This window comes from Oculina patagonica, chromosome 7, assembly GCF_052425735.1.
Source record: "Oculina patagonica isolate OP01 chromosome 7, crgOcupat, whole genome shotgun sequence".
Lineage (NCBI taxonomy): Eukaryota > Metazoa > Cnidaria > Anthozoa > Scleractinia > Oculinidae > Oculina > Oculina patagonica.
The window spans coordinates 16,968,685-16,986,057 of NC_135764.1; the positions used below are offsets into that span (position 1 = coordinate 16,968,685).

At 38.4% G+C, this 17,373-nt stretch overlaps 3 protein-coding genes and 1 non-coding gene across 5 annotated transcripts in view; 2 read left to right on the plus strand and 2 right to left on the minus strand.

The window, feature by feature from the left end:
• Positions 1 to 17,361, plus strand: part of LOC144659490 (origin recognition complex subunit 2-like) — a 142,836-nt gene extending 125,475 nt beyond the window's left edge. The window contains exon 18 of the mRNA XM_078519940.1: positions 17,352 to 17,361. The gene's annotated coding sequence lies outside the window, so the exon portion shown is untranslated. The remainder of the gene's footprint in view (positions 1 to 17,351) is intronic.
• On the minus strand, positions 105 to 9,185 carry LOC144659498 (uncharacterized). Of its 2 annotated transcripts, none has more exons than XM_078519949.1 (5): positions 7,767 to 9,185; positions 5,004 to 5,066; positions 2,379 to 2,558; positions 1,362 to 1,649; positions 105 to 1,005 (listed from the first exon to the last, which is right to left on the minus strand). In XM_078519949.1, the coding sequence occupies exons 2-5, from the start codon at positions 5,047 to 5,049 to the stop codon at positions 833 to 835; spliced, it is 687 nt and encodes a 228-aa protein (XP_078376075.1). In that variant the 5' UTR covers positions 5,050 to 5,066; positions 7,767 to 9,185; the 3' UTR covers positions 105 to 832. The 2 variants fall into 2 exon arrangements, with proteins under 2 accessions (XP_078376075.1, XP_078376076.1); XM_078519950.1 differs by lacking the exon at positions 7,767 to 9,185 and adding an exon at positions 5,743 to 5,856.
• Positions 7,132 to 7,206, minus strand: Trnat-ugu (transfer RNA threonine (anticodon UGU)). The gene has a single exon. It is a non-coding gene; the product is annotated as a tRNA-Thr (tRNA).
• On the plus strand, positions 11,616 to 17,339 carry LOC144659506 (cyclic AMP-dependent transcription factor ATF-2-like). Its single transcript, XM_078519966.1, has 4 exons — positions 11,616 to 12,024; positions 12,180 to 12,276; positions 14,753 to 14,835; positions 16,554 to 17,339. The coding sequence occupies exons 1-4, from the start codon at positions 11,950 to 11,952 to the stop codon at positions 16,587 to 16,589; spliced, it is 291 nt and encodes a 96-aa protein (XP_078376092.1). The 5' UTR covers positions 11,616 to 11,949; the 3' UTR covers positions 16,590 to 17,339.
• Positions 17,362 to 17,373: the final 12 nt, after the last annotated feature.

Genomic DNA, 17,373 nt, shown 5'->3' on the forward strand with positions numbered 1-17,373 from the left:
AAATGATTTGATTTTCAAATTTTACGGCGTTTAGTCGCTTGAATGAAGAAACCACTCAGTAAAACCATATCAACAATTTAACAAAACCACTTTAGGGCGCTGGCTAGTAATTAATTATTGGGAAATTTTCACAAAGGCGTATATTTCCCAGTTTTTATTCCCGTTACATTCTCAGCCATAGTTCATCATAGTTAAGCTTTACTTATGTGAACAGGCATGCGCTGTAATACACATTGAAATTGACTAAATTGTCAGTCCTTGGTCGTTACGATATGGCTGAATGACTTGTGATGAAACAGAGCGGTTTTCCAGTAAAATATGAATAGAAATCGCAGAGCTAATCATTTATAATTATTGGGCTGCAAAAAAGCTCCTTGCCAATCAGAGCTCAAGTTTTAGCACCGCTCGCATTAGTTTGGGCGTATCAAACGAGAATGTTGAATAATTACATTATATTATAGTAAACACATCTTTCAAACTTCATTGGAAACCCACTCTAATTCATGGTACATCAGTTCAATTTCCACGATAACTTATGTCCCATACTAACTACCATGAAAAAGATATATATTACAAAGGCTCAGAAGATACGAATTGACTAAAGAGTGTGCCATTCCTTTACAATACACAGTGGAGATTTTTTGCCTCTGCATACGTAGTTTACAATTTCTGAGCTTGAAATAGCACTGGAATTCAGGTAGAGAGCTGCTGAAGATAGCATGGTCAAATAACGTCTCTTGAGTCTGAAAACTACAACCAAAGTCCGGTTGTGTTGCAAGACTGAGTCGACCAAACTCTATGTACATGTTACTACTGATCAAGTTTGTTCCCTTCAAACGAAGTACATCAAAATGAACGTCACCAAACTGACGCCCAGGCTTCCCCAACCGACACAGGTCAAGTGACCAGCATTCCAGAGTGAGAAAGCAGTTGTATCGTCGCCATGGTGAGACATTGAATTACATCCACTCCACTGACAACAGGTAAAACAACGCTTCTCGTGAGCTGGGGGAATAGAAACAAGAAATGTGAGGTAAACAACACTGGAAAGAAGTTGAAAACAGTTAAAAACACACACGGAATGGAAACACGTTTTCTACCTTATAAAACAATCAACAAACAAGGATGTCGACCTTGTCAGATCAGGCATTTTCCATTTAACTAAATTAACTGGTGTAGAGACGCAGACCAGGGCCCCAAAAATACCGAGACGACAGGTTGTTCAAAATCCTACGAATTCTCAGTGTGCAGGTTACTACCCATGACAACCAGTGATTCAGTCCGCTAAACTGCTAGTTTTATAAGTAATACATTGTATAATAATGTAACTAACAACTAAGGAAAGAAAATGTTTGACACACCTTTACAAGGGTTTGCCCGAGCATTCTGACACTGTCTGTGGTTAGCACAGCCCATGTGATAGTGAACTATGTTATCTCTCTTTGTACTCTTTGTAAAGCAGATATTAGATAAACCATTGTCACATCTCTTTAGCGTGCGTTTATGAGCACATTCGTCGTATGAGGAATTCTTTGGACAGTGATGACACATGGGATACATTTCATGGGCGGGGTGCTTGACGCTGCCGTGTTGATACGAGAGGTCTGAGTCATCATCCTGAGGTTCATCCGAAGAATGCTTCCCTTTTGCTGAGGAAAACATGAAAATCCAGCTTAACATTCATTTTGCCGTATTAAAAAAATGAACCTTGTCACAATTTTGTCAATTCTTATATTTTCACCCCTTATTTAAAATTGCATTGGTAACACAACACAACTGGCATGCATGATAACAACATGCCATTATTTTATAAAACACGCGACTCCAGACACACTAAATACTGCCTCTCAAAACTGTCCAATGTTATAATAAGAAAATACACAGGGTCTCTCAAGCGTGATGGAATAGCAATAAGAGTTTGTCGCTTAGACGGTTAGTCATGTAACTTAGCTGGGAAGTTCTAATTGAAAAAAAGCCACGTATAGTGGTGTTTTCAAATCAGCTATCACAAATAGGTCATACTGCCCCCAAAACAGCATAAATGGTTTATCAGGTGATAGGTCGTGTAAGAAAATCCCACGAATACATTCTCCGATGAAAATATTGTTTTTTGTTTGTCGTGTTTTGTTTGTTTGCTTGCTTGTTTGTTTGTTTGCCTCTGAAGTACGCCACAATACATACGACATAAAAACAGTAAGGCAATGAACGAAAACTGTTTGAAGCTGTACTTGAGAATAATAAAGCGTATATGTAATAGCCAGTAAGAGAAACTTTGTCTTTGAAAATGTAGTTCATTGTAGTAGCTGTGTTCTATGTTAAATCTCGCAACTTGAGTTCCAAAGAAAGCTGAAAACGCTCTTGTGACCCGTAATAATTACCTTGTGTGCTATTTGACTTATCGTGTTCAGTTGTATTTTTGATCTTCGCTTTGCCGTCTAGCTCAACAGTCTGTTGACGTGGAAACAGGAAGAATGAAATGGTATAGGGGTGAGGCTCCTCATCTGTGACGTCACTTCCGGTTGTCCGTTCTGCTTGTTGTGCGTCAACGACTTGTGAAACTAAACAATGAAATGTGACGTCACGTGTTTAAATGTCTGTTACGATTGTCGTATTCTTACAAAGTTTACTTTGTCTACAATCAGTATCACAAGTCGTTGAAACACTTGTTTGAGCCAGTCAAAGAGAAACGAGGAGAACTGGTAAGCCCACTCGGCCGATTGGCCTTTTTTCTACTTCCTCCGATTCTTCTCGTTTCTCTGCAACTGATAACAAATTCTGCAGGATATTGGGACACCCGCCCTCCGGTTCTTCTGTATCCGATTTTACTGAGAAGAAAACTGTGGGAATTTTCATGCTGACTTATATAATAAAACGAGAATGAGAAGAGAGAACTAGTGTTTCAACAAATTGTCAAAGATTGCAGTTTCACTCCTTTACTTTGGAAAGTACTTGTGTATTTCTCTGCTCGTAATTTAAACAGATGGAGAAATTAAGACAGTAGGAAATCCTACAGTACGGGCGTTTCTCCGAGAGCAGTAGTAAAATTCTCAGTCACAGAGTAACCGGAGCAGAAACTCGAGAGCAAGCCTAAACGACTGAACTGCAGGCAAATACATGTGACAAATGAAATTGCAAGAACCCCAGTTTGCATTGCGCACCCAAACCTGAAAGGCGGAGATTGCCTAGAGGAAATGTACAAGTTTGTATTTTTGCACGTAAAGAATGTGTTTTTCCGCTCAGGAGGTCTTTGTCTATAGCTTTACTTATACTGTCGCATGTTCATCCTGCTATCCAATTGGACTTTCTGTCATCTTTGATCAGTGTCATTAATGATAAAGTTTTTCAAGAGTTTATCTCCACGGTAGTCGCAATGGCGACGACAAATCCTGTCACGGATGGGCACTGAAGAAAGGAAGCTATAAGAATGCTGAAACTATCAAAGAATTGGGCTTTCTACATATCATCATATCGGAATATTTGGTTGAACACATAGCTCAGTTAAACAAGCTTAACGAACTGGAGAAAGAGTAACCCTGCGAGTTCACAAGTTTACGTCCGTAGTTACATTGTAACTGCCCAGTCATGTTTAGCCAGTTTGTACTGAAGCCGTCATCTGCGTTAGTTAAGCGCTTGCAACTGGCATATATACGATTATTTGACTAGTTTTTTGGAACACACTGAGGCAGCTCAGGAGTGAATTAGCAATTCTGATAAGCAGATAACAACAGGGAAATTAAGAAACAACAAACAAACAGGCAAACATAGACAGGTTAAAACGAGCAAAAAAAACGATAGCATTTTTTAGTAACGACTTGCCTTACTTGATTGTGAGAGAGCGCAATGGTATGATGAGAAACAATGTAATCAGTCCAAAAGGGTGCAGCATGTGAACAAATATACCTATACATTAGACCACCCATCTCTGACCGCCTCAATACAATACGAACTGCTATTTCACCATTCCACCGTGAATTTTTCTAAGGCACATGTTTCTAGCAACATTGCACTGAGTGAGCCCTGTTACATTCTTGTACCCAGTTTCCTTGATCTTTATGGCTCGTGCTCGCCAAAATGACCGAGGATATAGTCGTAGTTCTTTAAAATGATCCGGCGTTTTAACATTTAGTAGAATACTTCAGTTATCTGGGTCTTTATCAAGCGAAAAACCAACAACCCGAAATCACTGATGAACCTCAGCTGCCGAGTTGTGATTTTGAATATTGGAAAATGTTTATTATTAAGGAGAAGTGTCAGAAGGCAATAAGAATATTCTACACGACAAGAAAAATCATATCACAGGCAACGAGTTTTGTTTTGTCTGTTAAGAACCTTATAGACACAGAACTTGTCAAACTTAGAATGTTTACTGCGTTAATGTTAGTTAAAACCTACTCTTTAATTTTCGCCTTTACGAAATTCAGATGACCTAAAACCGATTCTTCAGATAAGTGAAGAACAAATTGATTTTAACGTTAAGAGAAGAGGGAAATAGTATTGTTAGGGCAGGTACATTTTGTATCCCGGGGTTCTAATTCATCTACTTTGTTCACAACATATTAAAAGCGAGTTTCTTTCCTCTAGTACGAGTATCGGGAACTAATGAATAACACTGTTTTTCTGTTTTATTTTGAAGTCTGTTAACAGTTTTAATGGTTCACCAAGCGTGGTTAACTTTACAAGTGGAATCCGAACCTTTATAATTACGTCATGTTGGGATTATTTTAAAAACTATATCTCTCTCCTTTCAGGTTATCACTGATATTCGCATTTAGGGTAAATGCTTCTTGATTTTTGAAGAGATGCTAACGGTTGGACATTTATGTTAAGTATTGGGCATGTAAAAATATTAAAATGATTTACCCACAAGCAAGGAAACAAGAGAGTGACTTGCTGTGGTGATCTGCTCCGTAATCACATCATATCCAGAATCGCACTCCTGGGTTTCTAACTCCTCCCAATATTGAAACTGATACTCAGTTCATAAAGATTAACAATCTACTTACCAAGTGCAAGGCAAAGGAGCAAACAGGCAAACGTCAGACGGCTCATATCAGCCCCCGTGAAACCTGAGACGCACAAAAACAAGCACTAGTCAGGAGACGAGTGAGTGGCCGTGACCTTCAAAGCGTGCAAGCAGAGCCTGGCACGGCAGGTACCACAACAGGTGCTATGTCGCGCAAGTCAGCAGCGCGATCAATCGTCTCAAAGCAAATTTTTGTCACGTGAAATAAGCGACACTTTGAAACGGCGCCAAACGCTGATTATTGGTGGTTAATCTGAAAGGTTTGTAAAAAAAACTTTTTATTTATTTGTGTTAATCTCATTTTTAAACACTTAGTCTCGAAAATTAGTATACTGAATTGAACAATCAATTTTAAAACTTCTATAAGTATCAAGGGAAGATGTAACAGAAAAGCAAGTAACAAGTGCGTTAGTAACCCATCAAGACAGTTGTGTTGCAGCTAATGTTGTTAAAATACAAAGGAAGGAAGTATAACATACCAACATATAGGTTTGGCACATAGTCAGCACACGGATTTGTTTGTGTCAATGTATTTATACACAGTGTTGTTGAACAAAGTTTGAACGCTTTAAGGAAGGTTCAAATGTTCATAACACTCTCTTATAAATAAGCGAGTGAAATAATATCAACTGTAAGATTTCTTCAGTAAAACATTTAACGTTGAAGTTGTAACATAAAATTAAAGTACTACGGTATCTTTTAAAAACCTTTTGGCCTACCTTTGTCTCCCTATTACCCACTTCCGTTAACAAACGTTGTTCACTGGCGCTACATTCGTTATGAGCAAGTACAGTTTTTTTAGTGCATTCTTTTCTCGCGTGGTTTCACTTGAGTGATCAAATAAGCTCTCAAGCAGCCGATTAATAAGCAAACTGCTCAACTGTTCTCGACGCACTAGCGCATCCCAGTTCACAATCTGTCATTTTGTGTTTTATACGCTTGCTTCTTAATTTGAAATTTATCAGTCAGTACAGTGAGGAGCGGCTACAATAGCTTTCTCCCTTTTATTAATATCAAGATAATATATACACCTATTTTGATATATTACAATTTTAGCTTGATTCCAAGACTTAGGTTAAATTATTTGCCTGTAAAACTTGATATGATTCCTCTTGATTTATTCCCCTACAGTTCTGAGCTGTGTTAGAGTCTATTATTATATCGTAATACGCCTATCTTAAGTCAAACCTGGAAGTTTGACGTATCCCGTCAGTCGTTTATTGATTAGATCTGTAAGGGCATACATGGCGAGAGGCGGAAGACTGGGAACCACGAGAACCTTACGGGAACCACCAACTCGGAAACTCAGAGCCACCCCTTGTGTTCACGCATGCGCATATCCTTGACATATTAGTCGGCTAACAAGTGAGAAGACTGGGTACGAGTTAATTGCTCCTTGAACAACATTTTCGTCCCCAGAGCCGCTTGTCCCTCTTAGCCGGGTGAGCCTGGGGCACGAGGAACAAGTGGCTCTGGGGACACATGACTTGATTGGCGAGATTTTTACCAAAGAAAAAAATTTAAACCTACCCAATCATATCAACTGTAGTAAAAATATCTTACAACAAAGGGATTTTAAAACGGTTGATTTGATTTGCCACATTTAAATTTCCTTTGTTGATTTGTTGAAGATCTAGCTATTCAAATCACGTGTTCCCAGAGGCACTTGGCCCTTGTACCCCAGGCACAGCAGGCAAGGAGAGACAAACGGCTCTGGGAACGAAAATGTTTCAACAGGATCATGACTGTAACGACAGAATATGAATGGCCTGTGTCTGGAAAACGTTTTATATGAAAATGAGTTTTTCTTAGTTCATGTTCACTGCGCACCATGTTTGAGTGAACTCGTGCTATAAGTTCAATCCAGGACCTCACAACAGCGCACCTTGTCGTATACAACGGATGTCATTGGTTGTATTTTAACATAATTCGACTTGTACAAAGACTGAGGAGTTCAGTCTCTATAACCATTGCTTGGACCCTGTTGTTTCCCGTGTAGAACTCTTAAATATTTCAACGCTATATGTTCAAGGCATAAGCATAATAACCCCACAATGATAGAAATACAATGTCCACTTGTCGTGACCGTGAGACGAAGAAAAACTCTGAGTCCCCGACAGGATTCGAACCTATGACTTCCCGAATACAGGTTGGGCGCTCTAACCACTGAGCTACAAAGAGACTCTTGGTGAGCTAGGCCATTCACTACAGGTGTAGGCTCATCTGTGACACGCGTTCTTCGTACTGATAGGATAAGCAATGTCGAAAGCATCATGTGTGTGGTAAAAATAGAGGAGGTGATTTGTTTAAGCTCGGTAAATAAATGAAATGAATAGATAAAACGTTCTTTTGTTACGAAAGTGGCAAATGTTCGATGTTCGATGCTGTCATAATTCTCGACAGCATGGATCTGAGTTGGAAAACAAAAAGCCCCTTTGATTTCTTGGATCAAAAACTGTTCAGTTTTATTTGCTCAGTTTCCACTGAAACTTTTACGAAATCTTAGAGCTTAACGTTTGCTTATATATGGCGGTTAAATCTCTGTACTGACTGACATCTATTAATACCTAAAGTCGACATTGTGTTTTCTATGCTACCTATTTATCAGCGCCGCAACATTTCCCTCAATATTAAGTAAAATAATACGAGAATACGTAAAACCCTGTCCTGTCCCTGTAAGAGTTTTTGTATCCATTTGCTATTTTGTATTTTTTACAACCTGTTGAACAACCAGCCAACTTACCGGTAACAACACACGGCTAATTACTACCTCTTGTGATGAACATCAACAAGTATCCACCTCCAGTGTCAGACTGCAATCGACAGAAACTGCTCTAAAAAAACGGCTGACTTTCAAAGTGACTGACTTACAGGAGTTTAGACTTGACAATATTGATCATGAATGACATGATCTCACAAAAAACCTCTCCCAAAAGTCACGATTAATGAGATCATCTTCCGCTTAGTAAAATAAACTCGCCATTTACAACAGTTTTTAAAAGTTTCTAGCAGGAGCTTCATCGGTTTCCACAAACTCAATCATAAGAAGTCAATGACCACTGAGTTGAAAGGAGAAGACATTCACACACTATGTCTTGTTATATTAACCAAACTAATTTACTGTTGTGATGTAAAACTCAATACAAATTTAGGAAATCCATGCAGCCGGATAATCGGCCCTGTTTCTCCCCAGTGTTCACTAGCCGAAGTTGTTCAGCGCAATGGCTAATTTTATTGCGTATTTTGACGGCTGACCCGTGAAATGGCCAGCCTATGATAGAACCGTGATTCACTTTATCTGAAGACTTTGGTCGAGTTTCTTTTCCGGATTCAGTTCCGAAGCCGGATTGTACTAGCCTTCAAGGAGGGCTCTAGTCCAGTCCCTGGCGCGCGTAAGAGAGAGTTCAGGGACTGGAATTTTAGGGTTCCTGATTCTTACGAACACGCATTTTCGTCCCCAGAGCCTCCTGTCCCTCTTAGCCGACGGAACCTGGGGCATGAGGAACAAGTGGCTCTGAGGATACATGATTTGATTGGCTAGATTTTTAACACTGAAAGAGAACAACAAAGGGATTTTAAAACGCTTGATTAGCCTTTTTTCCCTACTTGAACGATTTTCTCAATTATTTCTGTCTTAATTACAAGGCGCCTTTCCAGTTTTTTTAAACTTACATGTAAGGGGCCTTTTCTTTGAGCAAATTGTTATTTTTGTGTCTAGTGCGAAGCGCAGACACAATGCTATAACGCTAAAAATTTGGGTAAGTGCTCAATATACGGCAAATAATGACGTCATAGTAACCTTGTTACATGTCAGCGTACACGAAGTATTTTGCTGTATTCTTCTCTGGGTAATAGTAATCGATAATCACTCGTTATTGCTTCGTAACCCGAAGTAAACAACCGATGACAACGTAGAACAAACGGAACAAGTCTAATTTGAGAAAATTAAGACATTAACTACGTCAACAATTGTCAACACAATGTGCTCTCGTGCTGTCTGTTGACTCGCCCGCGCTCAATTGAAGGTATTCGTTAGCGTCTACCCATGGGAAAATAGTAGATGCTAAATCAACTAATCAGAGCGCATGCTTAACTTAGGTTTTGCTGCAAAAAATTATGCTACGTCAACTCCAGAAAGCCTTCCTAGATCACCTTGCACCTGTTTTTTCGCCGTTTTTGCTTGTTTACAAGCTAAAAACGTAGAATAGGGGTTATGTGAACAAAATTTGGAACCACATATTTGTAAACTCTCAAGGGACTTTTTTAATTTCTCAAGGGACTGTTTTAATTTCTCAAGGGATTACTTTCCGCTGTGGGGGATCACTTGCGATCTCATGGAAAAAACGTGACTTGTCGCATTTACAAACGTTATATAACAATTTTAAAAGTGACATGTCAGCTTTCTTATCTCAACGCACGTGTGTCTGAAAAGCGATCTATAAAAAGCGTCGCACAAACAATGGATTGCGTAACTAAAACACGAATAAATAATCACTAGCACTTACATCGTTTAAAAATTACAAAAGTCAAAAATAAACCAGACCAAAAAACTCGCTCTTTTCAAAGATATTATTGAAGTTAAAACAAATGCAAGAGATGGGGGCTTCTTTTAGCTTAGGAGCGGTTAAAAATTAGGCCAAATTTGGTCGCTACATCAGCCTAGGTCGTTAGGGACGAGACCTCGCGTTGACAGAAATGTTGCATGAATCGGCTTTACAACATGCGATCGTATCTACGCAGTTCAAGTGGAATTTCAGTCAAAGACAGCAAAATTCTTTCGTATTTCATCTTCAAATATGATTCGAAAGCATTCACTGTATATATGGCTTTTGTTTAATCCTGAGTCTTGATATCCGACCCTCGCAGAGCCTAGACAAAGCGCAGCTTGAGTGAAACAATTTGTTTACGCCGCAATTATATGCGCAATGTTTTCTCTGACAGTAGTCGGAAATATCCGTATTTTTTTTCGTGCTTTTTCGTGGAGCAATTGTACATAACGATACGGCCTTGAACACATTGAACAGCGGTCTACCTATAACAATTCAAATATGGCGTCGCAAAAACAAAGCGTCGAACGCATATTTTGCTGTTTCATTTGCTAATTTCGCTGCCGTAATCGACTGCCTCGAAAGGTCCTTACAATTTTAAAGTATAGAATTGTCAGATCTCGGTGAAATTTGCACTGTTTATTTGTGTAATGTTAAGGAATATGTGTATAAATACCCGGCGCGGACGAGCCATTTTTGACAAAATTATATGGCTGCATTTCCTCCGCGAAGATAGGAAATTGTTAAACTAAACTACAAAGAAACTGTAATGATAAGTTCGAAGAACAATGCACAGGATAAACCTTCGACTCATACTTCATGCAAAAACGTCTATATCTCGAAGAGACTTTGATTTATTTCTACCCGTATTTCTCTGCTACACTGTTGAAGCTTGATATTTTGACCCTTTCTCCACATGTCTAGTCTATGCCAACAAAATCTTGACTAATGCGCTACCGTGACCGAGCAATACAATAATGCTCAAAGCTCAATAAATCTCAGCACTAGACACATGTACGCAGTGCGGACCTATTTTTTTACATTCATATAACGCCAAAATTTCGGCCCCACGAGAGCACGAGTGACTCTCGCTTTGTCTTGTCCGGCTCAAGTCTGCCGTAATAGAAATCTAATTAAATTGCAATGTTGTCACTACTGCAAGGGCACGTTCATTAAAAGTGCCCTTGCCCTAGTACCAGCCTTGCAATTTTAAACTTAGTTTATGTGTCTAGTGCGAAGCGCAGACACAATGCTACAACACTAAAAATTTGGGTAAGTGCTTCGTATACGGCAAATTATGACGTCATACTAACCAAGTTACAGTTACACTGAGGTTTCTTATGCGTGTCAGCGTACACGAAGTATTTTGCGGTACCCCTCTCTGGGTAAGAGTAATCGATATTGCCTCGTAACCCGAAGTTAACAATCGATGACAACGTAGAACAAACGGAACAAGTCTGATTTGAGATAATTAAGACATAAACTACGTTAACAAACGTCAACACAATGTACTCTCGTGCTGTCTGTTAACTCGCGCGCGCTCAATTGAATGTATTCGTTAGCGTCTACCCATGTGCAAATGGTAGTGCTAAATCAACTTATCAGAGCGAATGCTTTACTTAGGTTGTGCTAATAAACACTTCTAATTATTTCTACCCGTATTTCTCTACTACACTGTTAAATTTCACACCTCTAGTCTCCTAATTAATCCGCTACCACAACCGAGAAATACAATAATGCACAAAGCAATAAAGCTCAGCACTAGATACATGTACGCAGTGCGGAACTATCTTTCTACACACGCTGTTACGTATTTCTGCAAAAAGAGATCCGGCAACAAGAAGTTCTGGGTTTTACTCTGCGTTGTGTGGTTCCCTGTAATTAAAAGTTTATTATACTTCCAGTTTAGATATATGATAAAAAAAAGAAAAATGAGAAGACGTTAGCTGACTAAAGGTGCCATAAATAATATTTCCCCGGGATTTTCCCTAAAACAAACGCGGGATTTACGATTTCCGCTGGAGTAATTCCGCCAATCAAATCGAAACAAGTCAGACTTGTTGATCAAATGTTCTTTCAAACAACCAATCAGAGGGAACTCGAAAGCGGAAGTCCGAAAACACCACAACGAGGGTAGTTCTATGACGTCACGTCTCCTTGCCATGTAATTACGTCATGTGACAAAAATATGCATTGAAGAGACGCGAGGGAAAAGAACTATTTTACGGGAAATTTCACCTTTTTTAGAGGGGAAATTTCTATTTTCTTTTACATTAAAAGATTAAGAAAGGTTTCAAGGAAAACCCTTGAATGGGTTCTTAAAATTCAGGCAGTTTTGAGGTTTCTGGGGCTCCTTATAGCGTCGGTTTTCGAAGGCTTATGAAGAAGGAAGGATTCAAAATGGAGGAGAGCGATGATAAACCATTCCAGTGTACGGCTCCTGGATGTGGACAGGTAGGGCAGTCTGTCAGTTGTTCCTGTAGTGTAGCTCTTCCTGGGGGAGTTTGGAAGCGACTGGTTTAATTTCACAGTGATGTCGTCACCTGTGATTCTTTCGCAGCCTTACGTAAGCCTACATTTAGCTAGCTTTTCACCTTCTCTCTCAACAGAGATTCGCCAACAACGATCACCTGGAAAGACACAAACAAAAGCACCAGCTTACGCTTAAATTTGGCTCGCTTAAAGGAACAGACATAACTGTTGCAGGTAACTTTTTTTACTTTACATGATCGCACGCATCACTTTTGAGCAAATCGACTACGCGTACGTGCGGCTGCTGTAAATGAAATTTAGCTTCATTGTAGTTAGTGTTGATTCTACGTGACAATTTTCATTTCCCGCCATAATGTAGCGTCTAATCCTCTAAACATCTTCTTGCTATTGTAAATTCACAGAATATACCACTATACTTGAGTTAATTCCTAACATTTTTGACGTGCTACACACCGTAGAGATTCACATGTAAAAAATTTGTTCTCGATATAATAGGTGTATCAAGCACTTTGTTTTGTAAATTAAGCACATGTAGGTGTGCTTCTCCAGCTTTTCTTGCGTGGTATGTTTTTGCGTTGAGGGTCTTGTTAATGAGTAAAACTGTTCAATATTAAAGCTTTTAGTAACCACAGTAACGCAAAACGAAACCTTTATAATTTTGCATCTCTTCATTTATAAAGGAAAAGTGCACAAGAATTAAAGTTGTTACTGAATTATAGTGTTTTGTTTGCAATGTAATGGTATTAGTACCTGAATGGTGCGATACTTGCTGTTTTGTGGCGAGGGCCACACTTGGAGAATATTACCCAGGTCTTCCAGGTACAGACCCAGCGAGGCAAGGTCTGTACAAGAAGATCAAGGGCAATATTCTCCCAGTAAGATCTCAAGCTTGTAAGAGTTATTTAACAAACATTTCTTAAGCCGATCTGTTTCTGTTTTTTGGTGGCTTCTGTCCACCCTCATCAAAGTGAAAAAATTTTTGGTGGTTGCAAGGTGGAGAAAATAAATCACCAAGTGTAACTGTAATAAACGCAAGCAAATTATCCGTAAAACTGTAATTAACCCGTAAAACTCACCTTGACGCTACAACATGAATGAATTCACAATGTTCGGTTGCCCACACTAGCACGTGGTCTATTTAACAAATAGATTCCATTTTGCCGTGTGTCTGTTCAGTTTTAGATCACAGATGATGTCAAAATGTGGTAAGAACAAAAACGTGGCCCACGAGCTGCTATGCGAGTGGGTCACTGATGTTCTTACCACATTTTGACGCCTTCTGTGCTCTATAACTGAATAGACCCACAACAAAATGAAATCTATTTGTTTTATACAATAACATGATAAAAGGACGATGAGCTAAAGTTGTTTTTGTTTCATGATAAAGTTTTCCATAACCACGAAGTACTGCTAAACCGATTTAGTAAAGAGAATAATGGAAAATTAAAACATCAACAAAAGAACTAACACTTTTTGCATGTGGAGAATTGTATAAATCAGTAAACTTTACACATAGCATTCAATGCCATTCATGGATTTGCATCGTCCAACTGTTCAACATCAGTCAGGAACTTTCATACAGATTTCAATAATTTTGTGAATCATTCACTGTCTACATCAAGCTTGTTTAGCTCAGTTAAATGGTAAATGATACTGTTGGGATTAAAAAGACTGAACTTTTTTGTTTTGTTGCGTCCCTGCGAGTTTTAAAAAACATTGCAGACAACACTGATTTGGACTATGAACTCTGATCACGCGCGCAAGTCATACCACGTAGTTACATCATCTATGCATCTGTACTCTAATAGATAACAGGCATCCACCAATCACAATGCACGCAGTAACTCGGTTATTGTGTTACAGTCGAAGCTCTCTTAACGGACACTCTCGTAAGCGGACAGCTCTACTTACGGCCACCTTGTTAGAAACCCCGTTTTTACTCCCATACAAACTCTGTATTTTTACATTCTCGTAAGCGGACATTCCCGTAAGCGGCCGCGGACACTTTCCGAGATTATGACTTAGACTTTTTCTTTGTTTTTAAGCTCCCGTAAGCGGACACCACAAAGAAAATCATATAAAAAACCCTCTGTATCTTGTATTAATAGGGGTGGTGAATGGTCCTTCAAAAAATTTGTGTCTCGCAAAATTTTAGCCAAATTTCAGGGGTCTCGTTGTCTCGAATTTTTCTTTGACGCCTTCTCGGAGTCTCGATTTCTTTTGCAAGGCTAAAAAGGTCTCGGGCTCGCAGAAAAGATATCAGTCTCGTTGTCTCGCAAAGTCTCGCATTTACCATTCGACACCCCTATTAATCAATCAACTTCACATCGCCGTTCGTCACAATGATTTTACTGTAATTACAGTACCATATTTCAGTGTTTGTTTTGTCGTCATCCACGTCCGGTTACATTTTGAAACACCACTAACATGCATATTACCATTATGTTAGCTGGGCAAGCTCCCGTAAGCGGCCATCCATCCCCTACACCTCTAGTGGCCGCTTACAAGAACCATTCTCGTAAGCAGCCAGCTCCAGTTGCGGACGCTTTTTTCGCGTCCCGAGGGTGTCCGCTTATGAGAGCTTTGACTGTATTTATAACACTTTATGTAAAATGCATCGTCCTGTCCGGTATTATAATCCCTTATATAACGTGCACAGTGATCAACATGTCTGTAATTCTTTTTACAGATCAGACACCCACACCAACAAGATTTTTAAGGAACTGTGAAGAAGAAGGACTCTTTCAGGATTTAGAAAATCCATTTGATCAGGTTTGTTACAAGCATTTTATGATTTAAACCCAACATGTAAACTTTAAAGGATTGAAGTGACTTGCTATGAACGTTATCAGATTATAACAACATAGAAACAAAGCTTTTATTTTGTTTATGAGATTGCTATAAGATAAAAAATCAATTAAGTGTGGTTAAGGTACATAATTCATGTGAAAATTCTATGCAGTAAGGATGCGCAATGCATTACTAGGGAATCACCTTAAGACAACAATTTTATTTTTATTTGTGCAAAAAATCAGATGATGTGTACCACTTACGTCATGGAAATGGTTTCTATAAGAAAATAATGCATGCATGAGGTCTATAAAAGCTGCCAGTGGAATGGCTTGGGTACGGTATTCAGCTTATTTCTAGACCTCAAAAGTGAACTTTTTTTATAGGACATAGGGAAATTATGTTCTAGTTGGTTTAGAATATAGCATTAAAAATGTTTATTTAAAAGCACAAAACTTAAGACAAGGCTTGTATTTATGAATGCACACAGTATTGGTAAAGTGATGATTTTTTTAACCATGACATAGACATTACTTTACATCGTGGGTTCTGATTCGCGTTTTGCATTTTGCACAATCATCCACCAAGTAGGACTGGGAACTAACTGCAGGAATAAATGAGATGTAGCAGAGATCAAGTTTAGCACAACAAAACAATTGCTGCGAAGAACGTAAAGCAAATTACTGCTAGGAAGTAAGAAAGGACTAATACAAAATATTAACAAATTATATTTAACAAGCAACTGGCCTGTGTAAACAAGACCACGTTTGATCTTGGTCGCCCGAGAAAAGTATATAATGCCCACTAGATTTCCATGACATGTATACAGCTATACCACCAGAATTCCATTGTGCATATTAGCCGTTCCGAGGTTGCGCAGGGAACTGGGGGGAGTTTTAAATTTTACGTAATCGATAATCTGACACCACCACATGAAAGATCACGGTGAGATTGGTCATTTGACCAAGTTTGATACTTTCAGGATGAACAGAAACGAAGTTATGGACCTTTAAACATGGTTAAAAATCCATACGTCTCTAATTGTTAGCGTCCCCCAAAACCATATAAACTCTTAAAATTTTTATCCGGTTTGTGACAGTTATAAAATCCTGCCAAAGACCCATTTTTTGAAAGAAACTAACTATGAAAATCACTATGTTTGCCTATTTTAAAGAGTATCACAAAAAAAAAAAAAAAAAAAAAAAAAAAGGGTTTATATGGTTTTGGGGGACGCTGTCTCAACATAAGACTGAGACGTTTGTATGGATTTTTAACCATGTTTCAAGGCCCATAACTTTTTCTCTGTTTATCCTAAAAGCGTCAAACTTGGCCAAGTGACCAATCTCACAAAGTTCTTTCATGTGGTGGTATCAGATTATCGATTGCTTAAAATTAAAAACTCGCCCCAGTTCCCTGCGCAACCTCGGAACGGCCAATACCCACATGATTCCACTCCAATTACATAAAAAATAATAGGGATGCAGAGAACCAATCAGAAACAAAATGTTTTCTATTGATAAATTAACCCTGTAATATGGCCACTTTAAAAGCAGTGCTGATGATAATTTCCTAACAAGAAAGTTACTGTGTGGCAAAATACTGTACATGTGCAACTCTTTAATGTGCACTGTCTTAATTTAATGTTTCATGTAGCTATTGAAATGTTTATAAATAAGTTATTCTTGGTGTGATTTTTTCAGGATTTCAAGAGAGCCTCTGAACAGGTAAGATTGTAATATCAGCTTCATGAGTATAAGCTGTGTCACAATTTTATTGCCTTGTTCATTAGCTACAAGACTAAAGACTATGATAATAATTGTTGACTAAATTGTTATTGTATGCATGCAACATTCCATTGTTTAGTGCACAAATCTTGTGATAAGAGTAATGAGTTTCTGTTAGGTTAAGCATAGTATGTATCGTAATGCATTCAGAATCCACAACAAAAATGTAGGAAAGGGCAATAAAATTATCTTGCCATTCAGCATTCCTCAGAATCTGTAACCTGTGTAAATTAATGAAAAGTAATTAAAACATGCTTTTAAACTTTTTATCCTAAACTAAATTAAATCAAGAGCTTCAAATAAGCCTATTATATTTTTCCCCTTTTTCATTTCTCTTTTTCTAGTTCTTTTGTATATACTCACTGTATTTAAAATTGTGAAATGTAAAAAAAGAAAAATGAAATGAAATAAAGTCTTCCTTCTTTGGTATGACCTCTATTCCTTCAACAGAATGTCATGAAATTTTCATACTGTGCTCCATATTATTAAAATAATTGTTTTACAAATAATGTGCACAGATATTTCACAAGTTTCTTAGTATTAACCTGTGCCCTGCAAGGGAAAGGGAAAATGTGATAAAAGTAACAAGTCTGCAAGTACTTCTGTTAAATCATTGAATAAGGGATTTATTATTCCTCTTTATTATATGTCTACAATAGTACGCGCGCTCTGATTGGCTGCTGAGCGGGCATTATTTTCTTGTAATGACCGGGCATTATGAAACTTTTTCTCGGCT

What these genes read in the sequence shown, in the direction of transcription:
- LOC144659498 (XM_078519949.1), bottom strand. Translation starts at nt 5,049, where the DNA reads ATGAGCCGTCTGACGTTTGCCTGTTTGCTCCTTTGCCTTGCACTTG. An exon ending in GCTCCTTTGCCTTGCACTTG is followed by an intron (nt 2,559 to 5,003) that starts GTAAGTAGATTG and finishes TTCATTGTTTAG; the next exon opens with TTTCACAAGTCGTTGACGCA. An exon ending in TAAGTCAAATAGCACACAAG is followed by an intron (nt 1,650 to 2,378) that starts GTAATTATTACG and finishes TGTTTTCCTCAG; the next exon opens with CAAAAGGGAAGCATTCTTCG.
- LOC144659506 (XM_078519966.1), top strand. Translation starts at nt 11,950, where the DNA reads ATGAAGAAGGAAGGATTCAAAATGGAGGAGAGCGATGATAAACCATTC. An exon ending in AACAGACATAACTGTTGCAG is followed by an intron (nt 12,277 to 14,752) that starts GTAACTTTTTTT and finishes TTCTTTTTACAG; the next exon opens with ATCAGACACCCACACCAACA. An exon ending in TAGAAAATCCATTTGATCAG is followed by an intron (nt 14,836 to 16,553) that starts GTTTGTTACAAG and finishes TGATTTTTTCAG; the next exon opens with GATTTCAAGAGAGCCTCTGA.